Source organism: Nicotiana tabacum, chromosome 12, assembly GCF_000715075.1.
Source record: "Nicotiana tabacum cultivar K326 chromosome 12, ASM71507v2, whole genome shotgun sequence".
NCBI classification, from domain to species: domain Eukaryota; kingdom Viridiplantae; phylum Streptophyta; class Magnoliopsida; order Solanales; family Solanaceae; genus Nicotiana; species Nicotiana tabacum.
In genome coordinates, this window is record NC_134091.1 from 113,076,114 (window position 1) to 113,094,527 (window position 18,414).

At 35.8% G+C, this 18,414-nt stretch overlaps 1 protein-coding gene and 1 long non-coding RNA gene across 4 annotated transcripts; both read left to right on the plus strand.

The window, feature by feature from the left end:
• Positions 1-1,408: 1,408 nt before the first annotated feature.
• On the plus strand, positions 1,409-2,056 carry LOC142167334 (uncharacterized). The gene has a single exon (XM_075227496.1). It carries the CDS (start codon positions 1,409-1,411, stop codon positions 2,054-2,056), a length of 648 nt encoding a protein of 215 aa, XP_075083597.1.
• A 3,963-nt stretch (positions 2,057-6,019) lies between these two features.
• On the plus strand, positions 6,020-17,531 carry LOC107809053 (uncharacterized). 3 transcript variants are annotated; one of them, XR_001653313.2, is made up of 5 exons: positions 6,020-6,100; positions 6,443-6,601; positions 14,579-14,640; positions 17,082-17,111; positions 17,188-17,531. It is a non-coding gene; the product is annotated as an uncharacterized LOC107809053 (long non-coding RNA). The 3 variants fall into 3 exon arrangements; XR_001653312.2 differs by having other exon boundaries at positions 6,079-6,142; XR_001653314.2 differs by lacking the exon at positions 6,020-6,100 and adding an exon at positions 6,207-6,363.
• Positions 17,532-18,414: the final 883 nt, after the last annotated feature.

Below are 18,414 nucleotides of genomic sequence, written 5' to 3' on the forward strand. Positions count from 1 at the left end.
ACAAACCCAGTATACTCCCACACGTATTTCGAATTTGAAATGGTATTTCGATAATTTAAAATTAAATAAAATATATCATTATTTTGGTATCATGTTGATTTTAATGTTTAATTATTAAATTCGGTTAACCTTGAAAGCTTGCATCAATAAAAAAAATTATTGTTAGACGACTAAGAAAATAACTAACATGTGTTACTAAAAAACTTCTCCCATAGAAATATGTTAATGGATCATATATATGTTTGTCAATTTTTACTAAACATATATTCACTTATCAAAATATTATCTATAACTTTAACAAAGTAAAATTGAAATAATATTCATGCAACAAAAAAGTTCGAAAAACTCGACAAACCGAACCAATCCAAACCAATATAGTTGGTTTGGCTTTGATAAAAATTGAACTAACCCGGTCCATGTACACCCTAGTAACTAGCATTTTAAAATTTATTATTACTAAATATAAAATAATGTTACTCTTTAGAGATTGACTAAGAAGGAAAGTATATCACATAAATTGCTAACGGAGGAATATATTTGTAGTGTATGAACCCAGACTTCGCTTGTCAACAGATTATGACACAGCAGTTGATGCATTTATTTTATTGTGACAGCATTTATGTGTAATTGTAAAGTCATATTTTTAAATATATTAATTGAGGGTGCCAAGGCTATCTATAGAAGCGGCGGCAAAGTAAGGGACGTATTTCAGACCTTTTTATTTGGGGAACTAATTGTATTTCTTGGTCATTTAGAGGGTGCAAAGAATGATGGCATTTCCTACGTAATAGCCACGTTCTAGCAGTTTAAATCATTCATTGGAATAACAAAAATAGTCAAAACACGTGTTTCAGGGGTAGCTTACTATTAAGAGGGTCCGTTTTGTAAAGTAAATCTTGAGAGAAGAAAAACCAAATCTTTCTTTTAGCTTAGTTCTTTGGTGAAGAAGAATGCATAAGGACTTCTGTCCTTACCCATTGCAGTACCCTACAGAAGCTTTAGGAAGATAACAACGTGTCACCATAGCTAGAAGAACAACTCAGTTAATGAGTGAGGGGTTAATGTGTAATTAGTTAAAATTAGAAAACTTTAAAAGTAGAAGTTTGTTAGAAGGAAGTTAGTGCGCTCCTCTTCTATATAACAACTTACACTTGTATCAATTGATAGAGCAATGAAAATGATCTTCTCTTTACTTCTTCTTCTCTCTCGAGATTGTTCTTAGCTACTGAGTCGGTGTGCACTGATTTGCATGTCGCACTATAGAACTTCCATTGATGACTGATTCTTAATTCTGTCAAGCTCAAGTTAACATGGTATCAGAGCGACGATCGTGATTTACAGAAGCTCCGGTGTGTAATCCGACGAAATTCCGGCAATTGAAGTCATACGAAGCCCTAATTTTTCAAACATGGCAGGAAAAAAGTTAACCTTACTCGAACACAATCATCCACTTTTTCTACAAGCATCCGATACTCCAGGACTAGTTTTGATTCCTATAAAACTGACTGGGCCAGAAAATTATGCCCTGTGGAGTAGGGCAATGAAACTAGCTCTTAGGGGTAAATGTAAGCTTGGATTTGTGGACGGAAATTGTGTTAAGAGCATGTATAGGGGAGAATTAGCAGAGCAATGCGAGAAGTGTAATGCGATTATATTGTCGTGGATTGGGAGTACAGTTGTGAGTGAGCTAATGCCAAGCATAGTTTTTGCATCTAATGCTAGGAAAGTATGGAGTGATTTCAAAGAAATTTTTTATAGGTGTAGACTAACAAGGATTTATCACCTTTGGACTGAAATAGCCTCACTAAAACTAAGCATTGATTCAGTGACTACTTACTACTCTAAAATGACAGATTTATGCAGTGAATTGGATGTGTTGACACCTAAATTTTCTTGTGATTGTGAAGAATCTAGGCCTTCGTTGATTCATTTAGAGCAGCAACGATTGCTTCAGTTCCTCATGGGGCTAAATGAGAACTACAACAATGTGCTGAGTAATGTGTTGCTGAGAAGGCCAGTGGTGTCTGTAAATGAGGCATATGCCATTGTTACATAGGAAGAGAGTCAGAGGACATTAGGTGTGACAGATACCAACAGAGATCTTGTAACTATGTTAGCAGGGAAGACTCAGGGATTTAAGCCAAGGAAAACTGGGTTGATCTGTGAACATTGTGGATACGAAGATCACTTGAAAGAGAATTGCTATAAAATAGTTGGATATCCAACTGATTTTAAGAGTAAGAAGAAGCCTCAATTTGGTGGAAACAGAACCTATGCCAACACTGCTAGTGCAGATGATACTGCTGGGAGCACTAATCAACCACAAGGACATTATCTCACAGAAGAACAATACAAGCAATTGGTGGGACGGCTGAATAAACCTGCAGAAGGTAAATGTTCTACTAATATGGCAGGTATTATATCCTTGTTGTCTAATGCTATCATAAGTAGTTGGGTGGTAGACTCAGGAGCTACTCACCATATTACTTATAATAAGGAAGCACTAAACAATGTTAAAACAAGTGAAAAATAAGGAAGTAATGGCGTGTAGTTGCCAACTAGTAACAAGGCAGGGATAACACATACAGGAGATGCAGTAATTCTAGGAGGCATGTGCATAAAAGATGTACTGCATGTACGAGATTTTAAGTTCAATCTCTTATCTGTGGCTAAACGCACTAGGGACCTCACATGCACAATCAAATTCTATCCTGATTTTTGTGTGCTGCAGGGATCTCTACAGTGGGAAAGTATTAGGGATTGGTAAGGAATGTGAAGATCTTTACATATTGAAAGAATGTACAAAGGCAGCAGGAATAACAGTCTGTGTTATAAAGAAGGAGGAAAGCACCAAGCTATGGAATCTTAGATTAGGACATGCTTCAATAAAATCTATACAACATATAGTTTCACTTCAAAATGATATTAGTGGAAAGGAATTGAAAAACTGTATTATTCATCCTCTAGCCAAACAATGTACAATACAGTTTCCTACTAGCACTACTAAGTCCACCGGTATATTTCATCTTGTTCACTTAGATGTTTGAGGACTTTATAAGACTCCAACCTATGATAGAAAGCATTATTTTGTTACTATTATTGATGATTTTAGTAGGTATACTTGGGTCTACTTGATACAATCAAAGTGTGAAGTATATGTTATTCTGAAGATTTTCATTTTTGTAATAAAAACTCAGTTTGATGTGAATATCAAAATTCTGAGAAGTGACAATGGTACAGAGTTCTTCAATTCCAAATGTAATGAATTGTTGTCCTGTTTTGGCATTATTCATCAAAGCAGTTGCTCATATACACCTCAACGGAATGAGACTGTGGAGAGAAAATACAGACACATTTTAGAGGTATCTAGAGCCTTGAGATTTTAGAGTGGTGTGCCTATTAAATTCTGGGGTGAGTGTATTAGATCAACAATCTACTTGATCAATAGGCTGTCTACAAAGGTCCTAGAAGGCAAAACTCCTTATACTATTTTATATGGGAATGTACCAAACATAGATCATCTTAGGGTGTTTAGATGTCAATGTTATGCTAGCATATTGCCCAGAAGGGACAAGTTTGCAGCTCGAGCATCAAGGACAGTGTTTATTGGGTATTTTGAAACCCAGAAGGGTTATAGATTATATGATCTTAAAACAAAAACATTGTTTGTCAGTAGAGATGTCAAATTTTATGAATATATATTTCTCTTCCTACATGACTCTCTTGATGACAAGGAACTCTTTCTACAGCTCTCAGAAAATGCTCTATTCCCAGAGCCATCATCCACTCCAACTTATAGTGAGCAAAATCCACCAGCATCTCTTGTCATTGCACTAGAACCTCATCCAAATTCTCTTGAACCTCATGAACCTTCTTCAACAGATACCAACACAACCTCTGCAGAAGAGGATTCAATTCCAGACAATGCATATATCACTGGTCCTTTACTACCTCAACGGGTTAATACAGCTAGTTCTTCACCTTCTCAGCCACCTACTCCACCAGCAGTGATTGCTTCTAGACCACACAAACATGCGGGACCTCCAATTTGGCTCAAGGACTACATCACTACAGGCAACCTATTAGGAAAGAGCAAATATCCTATCTCCAATCATGTTACTTATGTTCACTTATCTCCAACATATCAGTCCTACTTGATGGCCTTCTCAGTTGTCATTAAACCAAAGACCAACAAGGAGGCTGCAACTGATCAGAATTAGGTTCATGCAATCGAACAGGAAATCAAGGCTGTTGAATATAATCACACATGTGAGATAGTAGATCTGCGTGTTGACAAACAAGCTATAGGCTCTAAATGGGTCTACAAATTTAAACATAATGCTAATGGTGGGATAAATAGGTACAAAGCAAGGTTACTGGCTAAAGGCTACACTCAACAAGAAGGACTTGACTGCCATGAAACCTTCTCTCCTGTGGCAAAAATGGTGACAGTGAGGGCAGTCATTGGTGTTGCATCATCCAAAGGTTGGCCTCTGTTCCTCACTCCCTATTCACAAAGAAAATCAACAAAGACATTGTAGTTGTCTTGGCGTATGTTGACGATCTTCTATTAACAGGAAATAGTAACAGGTAATACTGGAGATGCTCTGCTGGAAGATGCATGTAGCTATCAGAAACTAATCAATAAACTGCTATATCTGACAATTACAAGGACAAACATATGCTTTGCAGTTCAAGTACTAAGCCAGTTTATGCAGTCTCCTAAGGAGTCCCATATGGAAGCAGGATTAAGAGTGGTCAGATACATCAAAGGAAGACCTGGACTAGGGATCCTTTTGAGCAGTAGACAAACCAATACTCTCACAGTATACTGTGATTCAGACTGGGAAGTATGCCAAAATATAAGAAGATCTGTCACATGTTATGTGGTTAAACTGGGAGACTCATAGTTATCTTGGAAGTTAAAGAAACAACAAACAGTGAGTAGAAGCTCCGCAGAGGCAGAATACAGAAGCATGACAGCAACAGTTATAGAAGTGATATGGATTACTAGCTTACTAAAGGAGATAGGCAACAAGGTGGAAGAACTTGTACACCTACATTTTGATAGCAAAGCATCTCTACAAATAGCTGCTAATCCAATCTTTCATGAGAGAACCAAACATATAGAGATAGATTGCCATTTTATGAGGGAAAGAATCAAAGAGGAGCAGATCAAGACAGAGTATATACCCACAAAATAGCAACTTGCAAACCTAATGACTAAAGGACTGGAGACAACACAACATGAGTTGGTGCTCTCCAAGCTAGGAGTGTTGAATGTTTTCCACCCTCCAGCTTGAGGGGGAGTGTCAACATAGCTAGAAGAACAACTCAGTTAATGAGTGAGGGGTCAATATGTAATTAGTTAAAATTAGAAGGAGTTAAAAGTAGAAGTTTGTTAGAAGGCAGTTACTTACCATTGATGACTGATTCTTACCTCTGTCCAGCTCAAGTTAATACAAAACGTAGGCCAAACACGAGTTTTACAAATAATAGATCAGCTTGGGACAGAGGAATTCGGATGAATATCACGAAGAGGGGGGAGGTTACACAGGTTTTACAAAAAGGACGTGCCTACAATTGAACTGTTTGACCTTTTGTTGATGCACGATGGATTAAAATATATTTCTAAATGTTGTGGGGTTAAACTAAAGGTAAGTAAATTATATAAAAAAATATCCTTTGTATATTAGCGTCTTAAATATGTCATGTTATTTCTAAAATGGAGTGCTGTTACGGGTAAATCGGGAATACTGTAAGAATTAAAAATATGGTATTAACAAACTAAAAAGAAAAGTAAAATACAATAAATAAAAATGGATTTGAGCATATTCCTGTAAAATATTTCTACTTTTACGTTCAGTAGCTTTTCATTCTCGTTGTTTCCTTATATTGTTCCTTTCTCCGCACAAAATGCCAATTTAACGACTTTACATGAAGGTAACAAACTGCTAAGACTTTTATAGTTGATACGACGAAGGGTAAAACGGAAAATTTACTAACATGTGTTCTCCTCTCCAGTACTACACGTGTCCATTAATAAACAACACCCAACTTACTCTTCTTCTCCTCTGTAATCTGAAAGCATTTTTCTCTGGTAATTTCTCTCTCCATTTTTCTCCTCTTTCTTTCTCTTCTGGTGAGTGGTTGTCGTTTCATTCTTAGCTTTGTGTTCTTTTGTATAGTTAGCAGCATCGATTTACAGAAGCATAACTTATAAATTCAAATATTACAGTCAAGAAAAGGGAGGGAAAGCCCTTTTTTTGTGTGGGGAAAATGCATCAATCGACGAGGCATATTTTCCTAAAACTTCTCCCGGCTTAAACATAACATGCATGTAGCTATTTTTTGTGAATTTAGGTTTGTCTATGTAGCAATTTCTGTATTTATCTTTTTCGATTTTATTTAATGTGATACTGACTATCTCAAATCTTTTTAGATTCTTTTTGAGTTATACTTTACCCTGCATAGCGGCATCTTATGGGGTAGGCATCTAGAAAAGTTTGGAGGAAATGGTGCTTTCCCCTATCAATTGGCTGAATGTGATGTCGGACTGGTGGAGAATTTTGTTGAAATCTAGCACAACGGCATACGACATGTAAGAAATTATTCTTTTGCAATTCTAATTTGTGATAAGTTATGGTAGCAATGCGTTCATTGATTCCAATTTCCATCCATGACTAACAAAGATTAATTGCATTTGCTTATTTCGCCTCCCTCTGAATTATTAAGCATTTTAGAAAAACATATTTTATCAATTCATATAGGAGCATAGCCGAATACAACTAACATAGAATTTGGGATCTTCATTAGGTTACTTGCACTGCGAGTTCTGCGATGAAATATGCTATTACTGTTATATTTTGGGTCATGAAAAATGCACTTTAATACACCATATTAGCTTCAAAGATTTACAGATGATATTCTGTCAACTTTTGCACCATAATTTTTGTTATACTACTAAGTTTGTCAAATTTCTCAAATCTTTTTTATGGTTTTGATATTTGCAGTTTTAGTCTTTTGCCTGCTTTTACTTAACTTCATTCTGGAATTCAACTAATTAAGAAATAATTAATATTAAAAGTGACATACTTAAGTATGTTTGAATTCAAGAGAATGATGAACCAAAACTAATACAATGTATTTCAGCATGTAAACTCCCTATATCAAGCCATAGAAATAATATATACAGACACTCATTGGGTGTCTCAACATATACTATCACGATCCAAAATCCCACCACAGGCGTCGTGATGACACTTAGTCTCTAAGACTAGATAAGCCGATTTTAATAACAATTCAAGCCATTTTTTTTAAAACATATAATCTAATACAACCTCCCAAGACTGGTAATACTGAGTCACAAACTCTAACTGAATACATGGAATGATCTCGAGGACCGAATGTACAATACTGTTCGAATAAGAAATTAACAGTACAATAAAATGGAAAGACCCCAAGGAACTGGGACGACCAAGCAGTCCTATCTTGAATCCTTGCGATCATACTCTAATCTCTGTCCGAATCCAATATCTCCAATACCTTGCTCTGCACAAAAATGTGCAGAAGTGTAGTGTGAGTAGAAGTGTAGTATGAGTAAACCACAGTCGGTACCCAGTAAGTATCAAGACTAACCTCGGTGGAGTAGTGACGAGGTACAGTCAAGACACTCACTAGTCAAATAACCCGTTCAATATAGCATACAAAAATAATAGAAAACAAATAGGAGTGATAACAACACCAATCAACTAGTGATGTAGACAGCAAGACAGCAAGAACACCATAAATAGTGCTCAAACGAATAATAAACACAAGTACAACCAATTAATCAAGTCCTTCAAAATATACATATTTTATCTATAAGTTTTTCAAATAAAAATCTTTAGAATGTAATCCATACAATTAAATATATCCCTAATTTACTTCCTTCAAATAAATATCTTACGAATACAATTCTTTTAAATAAATATCTTTCAAATATAATTCTTTCAAGTAAATATCTTTCAAATATAATTCTTTCAAATAAATATCTTTCGAATATAATTCTTTCAAATAAAAGTCACCATGTGACACCTTATTTAACTTTCCTGGTGAGAAATATATTCAACATATTACATCAAATGGCACGACAATACCTTCGTGCACTTGTCTCATTCTCACCCAATATATATATATATATATATATATATATATATATATATATATATATATATCAACACACTTCGTGCATTTTTCTCCTTCTCGCCGAGCATACATATAACAGTACCAATTAGGTGGGAGAAGTGCCAATAACAATAAAAGAAATAAAGTGGGAGGCACACAGGCAACAACAACGACTACAAGTTACATAGAAAACATAGGTGTACAATAACATCTCAAGATAAAGGCATGAATGCATACACAACGAAAAGATATCACAATATAATGTATGTCTCTTATCCTCGCCTGCACGGAAACACCCTTCGTACCATGAACATATGATAATATAAAAATAATGGCACGGCATCACCCTTTGTGCTTTTACTCTCATCCTCACGTGATAATATAATTGAAATGGCACGGCATCACCCTTCGTGCTTTACACTCTCAATGGCACGGCATCACCCTTCGTGCTTTACACTCTCAAATGGCACGACATCACCCTTCGTGCTTTACACTCTCCCTCACATGATAATATAATTCAAATGGCACGACATCACCCTTCGTGATTTACACTCTTCCTTACCAAGCACATGTATATCATTAACAAGCAAGGTAGGAAGCATAAATAACATCAAGTAGAGTGTTTAAACCACAACACAATGCAATAATTCATATCACAGTTTGCCACTAACCACAACCAAATTCCAAAGATGTAGCATAATCAATAAATTTCTCAACAAATAGTCTAAGGCGCCACACAACGTACATCAAACCTAAAAAGAAAAGAGATGGAAAAGTAACTCAACATAAGACAACACCTTCTTTAATCCATATTTTTGGTAAATATATTAATGCCTCAATTTAAACTTATTTAATTAATTATTTGCAGATGGAAAATTCATAATGAAATTAATTCCAAGAAATATCGAATCAACAAACACACAGAATTCACATAAAATTCCAAGTGGCAATCACCCCAAATTATCATATAAAATACAAACTCGACAAACAAGGAATGAGGCATGACAAATAAATGATTTACTATGTTCCAATGATTTTCCAATTTAATATAAAAGGGTGTCTACAAATTTTAACCGGTATAAGTTGCACATTTACACCAAGTATGTTCTCGTCACACAAATTCCAAATAAGACCCAATGCCTAAGGGGTAATTCCCCCACTCAAGGTTTAGGCAAGATACTTACCTTTTGAAGTTATGCCGATATTCCAAAATAGTCGTCTTGCTTGAATTAATCCTCCGGACATCTCAAATCTATTCAAATTAATTGTATAACTTCATTAAAATTTATCGAAACCAATTCCGAATAATATAACGTGGATTTAAAATTTCACATTAAAAAGTCAACCAAAGTCAACCCGGGGCCCACCTCTTGGAACCCGACATAATTTTCACGAAATCCAGACACCCATTCCGATACTAGTTCAACCATACCAATTTTATTAAATTCCGATAACAACTCGACTTCCAAATCTTAATTTTTTGTTCTTGAAAAGTTTTGCAAAAATCTTGATTTCTTCCATTTAAATCCGAAATAAATGATGAATATAACCATGGATTTATGAAATATAATCACTGTAGGATATAAGACACTTACCCAAGTCGAAGTCATGAAGAAACTCTTCTAAAATCGCCCAAATACCGAGCTCCAAAAATCCAATCGAAAATGGCGAAATGACCATTTTAGTCCTTTATGTTTCTGCCTAGTTCCGCTTCTGCGGACAGATTTGCGCATCTGCGGCCTCACTTTGTGAGACAAAATGCGCATCTGCGAAGTCCCAATGTCCACTGCCCAACAGGAGCTCGCATTTGCGATGTCGCTTCTGCGACAAAATGGTCGCTTCTGCTAAGCCATGCCCAGCTGCCTCTATCCGCTTTTGCGTTCCAGTGGTCGCTTCTGCGATCACACAGGTGCGAAAAATGCGTCGCACCTGCGACCCCTGACCAGTACCCCTTCCCAGTCACTTCTGCTAGCTTGACTTCGGTTCTGTGATGTCGCTTCTGCGACCAAGACATTGCAGAAGCGATCACACCAACTGCTGCCCAGCTTCAGCTAACAGAAAATTTCCAGCAACTCCCAATGTCCGTAATCCAATCCGTTAACCTTCCGCAATCCACCCGAGGCCCTCGGGACTTCAAACCACGTCAAACAACGCCGAAATTACGAATCGCGCATCGAATCTAATTATGAGTTTTCAAATTTTCCAACTTCAATATTTTGCGCCGAAACGTATCAAATCAATCAGGAATGACTTTAAATTTTGCACACGAGTCATAAATGACATAATGGAGCTGTTCCAATTTCCGTAATCGAAATCCGACCTCGTTATCAAACAATCGACGTACGGCCGAATTTATGAATATTTCAAAAACTTCATTTTTCAACTTTTCGGCGAAATGTGCCGAATGGTCCTACGAACTTCCAAATCCAAATCCGGACATACGTCTAAGTCCGAAATCACCATACGAAGCTATTGACATCATCAAAATTACATTCCGGAGTGGTTTGCTCAAAAGTCAACTCTCCGGTCAACTCTTTTCATTTTAGGTTCTAAAATAAGAATTGTTCTTTCAATTTAATTCTGAATCTTCCAAAAAACCATACTGGACCGCACACGCAAGTCGTAATACATATTACGAAATTTCTCGGGACCTTATGTCGCTGAACGGGGTGTAAATTCTTAAAATGACAAGTCGAGTCGTTATGGTGCAAGAACACCATAAATAGAAAAAAATAGCAGTGATATCAACACCAATCAACTAGTGATTTAGACAGCAAGGCAGCAAGAACACCATAAATAGTGCTCAAACGAATAATAAACACGCGTACAACCAATTAATCAAGTCCTTCAAAATATACATCTTTTATCTATAAGTTTTTCAAATAAAAATCTTTAGAATGTAATCCATACAATTAAATATATCCCAAATTTACTTCCTTCAAATAAATATCTTACGAATATAATTCTTTCAAATAAATATCTTTCAAATATAATTATTTCAAGTAAATATCCATCAAATATAATTCTTTCAAGTAAATATCTTTCAAATATAATTCTTTCAAGTAAATATCTTTCAAATATAATACTTTCAAATAAATATCTTTCGAATATTTCACTTTTCATAGTACCGGGCCTTTCTTACGTGCTATTGTTATTTTTTTTCAAGTATTTTCTGGTACTTTTAATTCTGTTACTATTTTTATGCCTTTTGCTGTTGGTACTGATATATTGTCTTTACGTCTGCTTGAGCCGATGGTCTATCGGAAACAACCTCTCTACCCCTTAGGGCAGGGGTAATGTCTACGTACACTCTACCCTCCCCAGACCCCACTTGTGGGATTTTACTGGGTTGTTGTTGTTGTAAATATTTTTCAAATATAATTCTTTCAAATAAAAGTCACCATGTGACACCTCATTTAACTTTCCTGGTGTGAGAAATATATTCAACATATCACATCAAATGGCACGGCAATACCTTCGTGCACTTGTCTCATTCTCACCCAATATATATATATATATATATATATATATATATATATATATATATTTGTGTGTGTGTGTGTGTGTATTGGCACGACAACACCCTTCGTGCATTTTTCTCCTTCTCACCGAGCATACATATAACAGTACCAACTAGGTGGGAGAAATGCCAATAACAATAAAAGAAATAAAGTGGGAGACACACAGGCAACAACAACGACTACAAGTCACATAGAAAACATAGGTGTACAATAACATCTCAAGATAAAGGCATGAATGCATACACAACGAAAAGATATCACAATATAATGTATGTCTCTTATCCTCGCCTGCACGGAAACACCCTTCGTGCCATGAACATATGATAATATAAAAATAATGGCACGGCATCACCCTTTGTGCTTTTACTCTCATCCTCACATGATAATATAATTGAAATGGTACGGCATCACCCTTCGTGCTTTACACTCTCAATGGCACGGCATCACCCTTCGTGCTTTACACTCTCAAATGGCACGGCATCACCCTTCGTGCTTTACACTCTCCCTCACCAAGCATATGTATATCATTAACAAGCAAGGTATGAAGCATAATAACATCAAGGAGAGTGTTTAAACCACAGCATAATACAACAATTCATATCACAGTTTGCCACTAACCACAACCAAATTCCAAAGATGTAGTAAAATCAATAAATTTCTCAACAAATAGTCTTAGGCTCCACACAACGTACATAAAACCTGAAAAAAATAACAACAGAGATGGAAAAGTAACTCAGCATAGGACAACACCTTCTTTAATCCAAATTTTTGATAAATATATTAACGCCTCAATTTAAACTTATTTAATTAATTATTTGCAGATGAAAAGTCCATAATGATATTAATTCCAAGAACTATCGAATCAACAAACACACAGAATTGACATAAAAATCCAAGTGGCAATCATCCCAAATTATCATATAAAATACAAACTCGACGAACAAGGAATGAGGCATGACAAATAAAGGATTTACTATGTTCCAATGATTTTCCAATTTAATATATAAGGGTGTCTACGAATTTTAACCGGTATAAGTTGCACATTTAAACCAAGTACGTACTCGTCACCTCGCGTACATGGTTTTCAATCACACAAATTCCAAATAAGACTCAATGCATAAGGGGTAATTTCCCCGCTCAAGGTTAAGCAAATTACTTGCCTTTTGAAGTTATGCCGATATTCCAAAATTGCCGTCTGGCTTGAATTAATCCTCCGGACAGCTCAAATCTATTCAAATTAATTGTATAACTTCATTAAAATTCATCGGAACCAATTCCGAATAATATAACGTCGATTTAAAATTTCACATTAAAAAGTCAACCAAAGTCAACGCGGGCCCCGCCTCTCGAAACCCGACATAATTTTCACTAAATCCAGACACCCCTTCCGATACGAGTTCAACCATACCGATTTTATCAAATTACGATAACAACTCGAACTCCAAATCTTAATTTTTTGTTCTTGAAAAGTTTTGCAAAAATCTTGATTTCTTCCATTTAAATCCGACATAAATGATGAATATAACCATGGATTTATGAAATATAATCACTTTAGGATATAGGACACTTACCCAAGTCGAAGTCGTGAAGAACTCTTCCAAAATCGCCCAAAAGCCGAGCTCCAAAAATCCAATCGAAAATTGCGAAATGACCATTTTTGGTCCTTTATGTTTCTGCCCAGTTCCGCTTCTGCGGACAGATTTGCGCATCTGCTGCCTCGCTTTGCGAGCCAAAATGCGCATCTGCGAAGTGCCAATGTCCACTGCCCAACAGGAGCTCGCATCTGAGGAAAAAGTTGCGCATCTGCGATGTCGCTTCTGCGAAGCCATGCCCAGCTGCCTCTGTCCGCTTCTACGTTCTAGTGGTCGCTTCTGCGATCACGCAGGTGCGTAAAATGCGTCGCACCTACGACCCCTGACCAGTACCCCTTCCCAGTCGCTTCTGCGAGCTTGACCTCGCTTCTGCGACCAAGACATCGCAGAAGCGATCACACCAGCTGCTGCCCAGCTTCAGCTAACAGAAAATTTCCAGCAACTCCCATTGTCCGAAATCCAATTCGTTAACCTTCCGAAATCCACCCGAGGCCCTCGGGACCTTATCCAATTATACCAACATGTCCCAAAATACAATAAGAACTTAGTCGAAGCTTCAAACCACGTCAAACAACGTCGAAGTTACGAATCGCGCATCGAATTGAAGTATGAGTTTTCAAATTTTCCAACTTCTATATTTTGCGCCGAAACGTATCAAATCAATCAGGAATGAATTCAAATTTTGCACACGAGTCATAAATTACATAATGGAGAAGTTCCAATTTCCGTAATCGAAATCCGACCTCGTTATCAAACAATCGACGTACGGCCGAATTTATGAATATTTCAAAAACTTCATTTTCCAACTTTTCGGCGAAATGTGCCGAATGGTCCTACGGACTTCCAAATCCAAATCCGGACATACGCCTAAGTCCGAAATCAACATACGAAGCTATTGACATCATCAAAATTCCATTCCGGAGTCGTTTGCTCAAAAGTCAACTCTCCGGTCAACTTATTTCATTTTAGGTTCTAAAATAAGAATTGTTCTTTTAATTTAATTCTGAATCTTCCAAAAACCAAAATGGACCGCACACGCAAGTCATAATACATATTACAAAATTTCTGGGGACCCTATGTCGCTGAACGGGGTATAAATTCTTAAAATGACAAGTCAGGTCGTTACATACACTACATTATAAATTGATATTGACCTTAAGTAATCAATAGCAGTTTGTTATTTCAAATTGCTATATCTTTGTATGATACTTTAGTTCCATTTCAAAAATAGTGTAAGTTATGTTTATCAGATCTCATGAATTCTTTTCTTCTTTTTTTACCTTTTGCTAACGGTGGCAGCCAAGATATTGATGAAGCTTTATCTGTTCAGTTTTGTCAAGGAGGTATATTACAGTGTTCAGGTACCATTTCTAGCTCCAACTTGCTACCTAAAGTCAATTCGAAAGTTCTCCAATTATGGTTTGTGCATACTTTACGACAGATTAATCATTGGAGTTAAAAGAAAAGATCAGTTTTGCTTTAGTAATCCAAATGGAAGAGTAAGATCATAAAAAATGATGCATTAGCAAAATATCTGTGGATTATTGCTTGTTCTTTTCTTGAAATCTCTATTTGCTGCCTTGTATTAGGATATGTTCAAGATCCTATGCAGTTAAAGATGGAGAATATGTGAAAATTTAAGACAACTGCATTATCTGATGAATGCTTATGCAATATTTGGACTAAAATAAAAATAAGGATTGATCAGAAATACAAGGAAGTGAGGCAAAATAGATGCAGCTTTTACTCAAAGTCTCCTTTTGTAGGGATATCCTACTTAAATTGATAGTAAAGTCTCCTTTTGTAGGGATATCCTACTTAAATTGATGGAACAACTCAATATTCATTTTAAATTCATGGAACAACTCAGTATTCATTTTACCTTCATGCTAAGACTTGTCCTCATAAAGCGTTTCGTCTAAAAATATAAGTGGTAGAGATACTGGTGTTCTTGCATAGAGCTTCTGTTATAAATCTGTATTGCTGTAATAAACAATTAAACCATTAAACTTTCTGAAATATATAAATAAAACAGAAAGTTAGTAATACTTGTTTAACGAAATAAATTCTGGAAAAACAGTATAGGAATAAATCGAGCCCACTGAATACACAGTGTGTCCTTAAGGAAATTATTTCCCTCAAATACCCGAGGTGCCGGAATATATCCTCCCAGGATAGAACGATTTAACTCACCGGAGTGTTGGTACCAAAAACGTCGGTGAACAGCGAGCCACTCGAAGGCAGTAAAACACGCTGGAATTTTTGTGCAGAAGAAGAAGAAGAAGATTAGAAAATTTCGTAAGAAACGATTCTGGGATTCAAAGTATATTTATAGAGTTGCTGGCATTGTTTCTGAAAAAGTTTGCAACCTTTCAGAAACAGCCATGGCTGTTGGAACAGGTTGTTTGAAATATTGCGGGAAAACAGATTTAAAATAATCCGGGAAAGAAAACGGGTCTGACCGGACCGGGTCGCGGGTTATTCCGGATTGAATTTTTCGTTAATTAATTGAAAGGAATTGTCCAACAAGATTAATCAATCAATCTTTGACCGAAGCCGAAGCCGAAGCCGAGCGACGACGGCGGCGGCGTGAGGCTTGCCTTCTTCTTAACTCTTTGAGAGCTAGAAGAAGATCAATTATATATATACCTATCAAAAGTCTTTTCTTTCTCCAATATGGGACAATGTCCCTTTGCCAAGGAGGGAAACTCAAATATTTTATTTTTCCTCCATTTCTCATTCACCCTCTTTAAGCTACACAAGCTTAAAATCCCGCTTCTACTTCTCCTACTCTCTTAAGTTATGAATTTGTTGGTGATCTTGCTGAAATTCAATGGTGAGTCCGTTCATTCTATTTTCTTTTATGATTTCAGAATATATAGTACGATGGTTTCATGCAGAGAGGATTCATAAGAAATTAGAATAGGAAGATTTCTGCCTGGAACAATTACTCCCACTTCTATCTTTTGACATTGGTGTTTGCTTTTACCAGTGTTCATCTGAGTTGGGAAATTAACTGCTGAGATGCTAAAGAAGTTCATCCTCTTTGAAATATCTATATATAGCGTAGTTTGCTTTTGCTTTAGCTAGATATTTTTTAGTTTCATTGGTAATTCTTATGGAATTTCTTTCCATGTGCAGATTACGTGGTTTAGTGTAGTCCTATGTAAAAGTATTGACTCAAATCCACCATATGAAATAATAGCAAGATAGGTTTGGATTTAAATAGCATAGTGATAAATAGAAAGATAATTGACGATCAAATCACTTAGGTCAGTAAGGACTTCTACCTTTTGGGCTTCCAAGGGACAGGATCCACATATGTAAAATCTAGATTCTTTATTTGTTTGCTTATGTTTAGTGTATTGTTACTCATGTGTTTTCGTTACTACCTAAATCTACAGATGTTGGAGTTAAGCAAGTCAATCCGGCAATTAGATTCTATTCTTATGGTATAGCGAATTCGAATCTATCTCTAAGGCTTGTGCTGAGTTTAGTCAAGAATTCTTTAGAGAAGATACGCGAACCTCTTTTTTGAATGCAAAAAGTTGCTTACTGTCGTATTTTCTCACTCTTGAGAAGGTAAGACTAAAAAAAAACTTTGTATTCAATTATTAATGATGTATAAGCTCATAGGTCGGTGAAGTACATGAGTCCATGACCATCAATTATTTTTGTATGACTGTATACTCTGCTTAATAACATAATTATATTTTTACCTTCAGATGTTGTAATTGGTTGTAAGTTGTGCGTCTAGACTACCTGTTTTTGTGTCTAAACTTTTTGCTTCTTTTTCTGCAAGGAATATACATTTCTTATCGGAATTTTGAAGGTAAAACATTCTCCATCATTCTTCAATAGATTTCTCAGAAATTGACTGATGAGAGTGACATATATCTATGCTTCAGGCGTTTTTTCTACTGGAGATTCTGATTAGAAGAAGACCACTATGATGCAAGAAAAGAAAGATGTTGCTTGCTGGTCAACTAAGACTTTTCCTGTAATTTATTTTCACAGGACTTACTTTGTAAATAGCTCATCATCATAAGTTGAAGTTGACAGCAGACTGTGACTTCAAAATTGTTGGAAATGTCGAACTAATTCCAGGTTCTTAGTTTTCGTGTTCTTTAATGACACATATTCATGGTGTTAAAGCTTTGTTAGCGATCATGTAGCTGTGTTTGTTGGAATATGAAGCCAAAATGAAAGGGGTAAAAATAGAAAAAAGATAGAGAGCAGTGCATGTTTTAAGTATATCATATGAGACTTCTTGTGTCAACCATATATAGGAAACGGCTTGCTGTGGTATGTCAATTGAGATTTGTTCATTTTTCACATAACTCATACGTTCAGGAAATAGTTTGAGAAGTACTTATATCTCAAAGAATGCGACCGTCTTTGGCGTCTCAGTTATTATATTTTTTTATTTTTTATTTTTTTTAAATCACTCCCAAATTAGAAAGATCTATAGTGTTTTCACACTTTTCCTCCAGCGTGACTCGAACTCAGGACCTAACAGTCGTGGGTGGAGGTGCTTTTAAAAGGTCTAATTGACACAGATAAGTCGGGCTATCTAGTCTCCAATATATAGCTGGACTTCTCCAATAATGGTGGTGGCAAAGGATTTCATAAGACCCAATTTGAAATACACTCTCCACTATATTTTATTTCTTTTTCTTTATTACGAAAGCTACTATAACGATTTTTAGAAATAATCTGTTTGCGTTCATAAACGCCGTAAACACTTTGTGCTTTGGGTGATTGTTCAAAACATTATCTTCTTAAATTTCCTTTTAACTATAATTTGTACAATATATTTGAGTCATTTATTGTAGTTTCCATTCTTTTATCTATATATTATGTTTACTTTTATTTTTAAAATAATTTTGAAAACATATTCGTGGAATTTACATTCGGTGCATTTTAGGTGAATGTATTTGATGCTTATTCTTATAGCTTCCTAAAATGCGTTTTTTTTCCACTTAACAATATGGTTAATACGTGTAATTCTCATTAAACATTATTGATCTTAAGTTAGATTTTATTGATTTAAGTTTACAAACTTTTTTTCAATTGAGGGAACTGTTAGAAAAAATAATAAAATAATTCTATAAGTGATCACGCCCAACTCTAGT

Excerpts from the sequence above, each read along its gene's own strand:
- LOC142167334 (XM_075227496.1), top strand. The coding sequence starts at position 1,409 with ATGGCAGGAAAAAAGTTAACCTTACTCGAACACAATCATCCACTTTTT.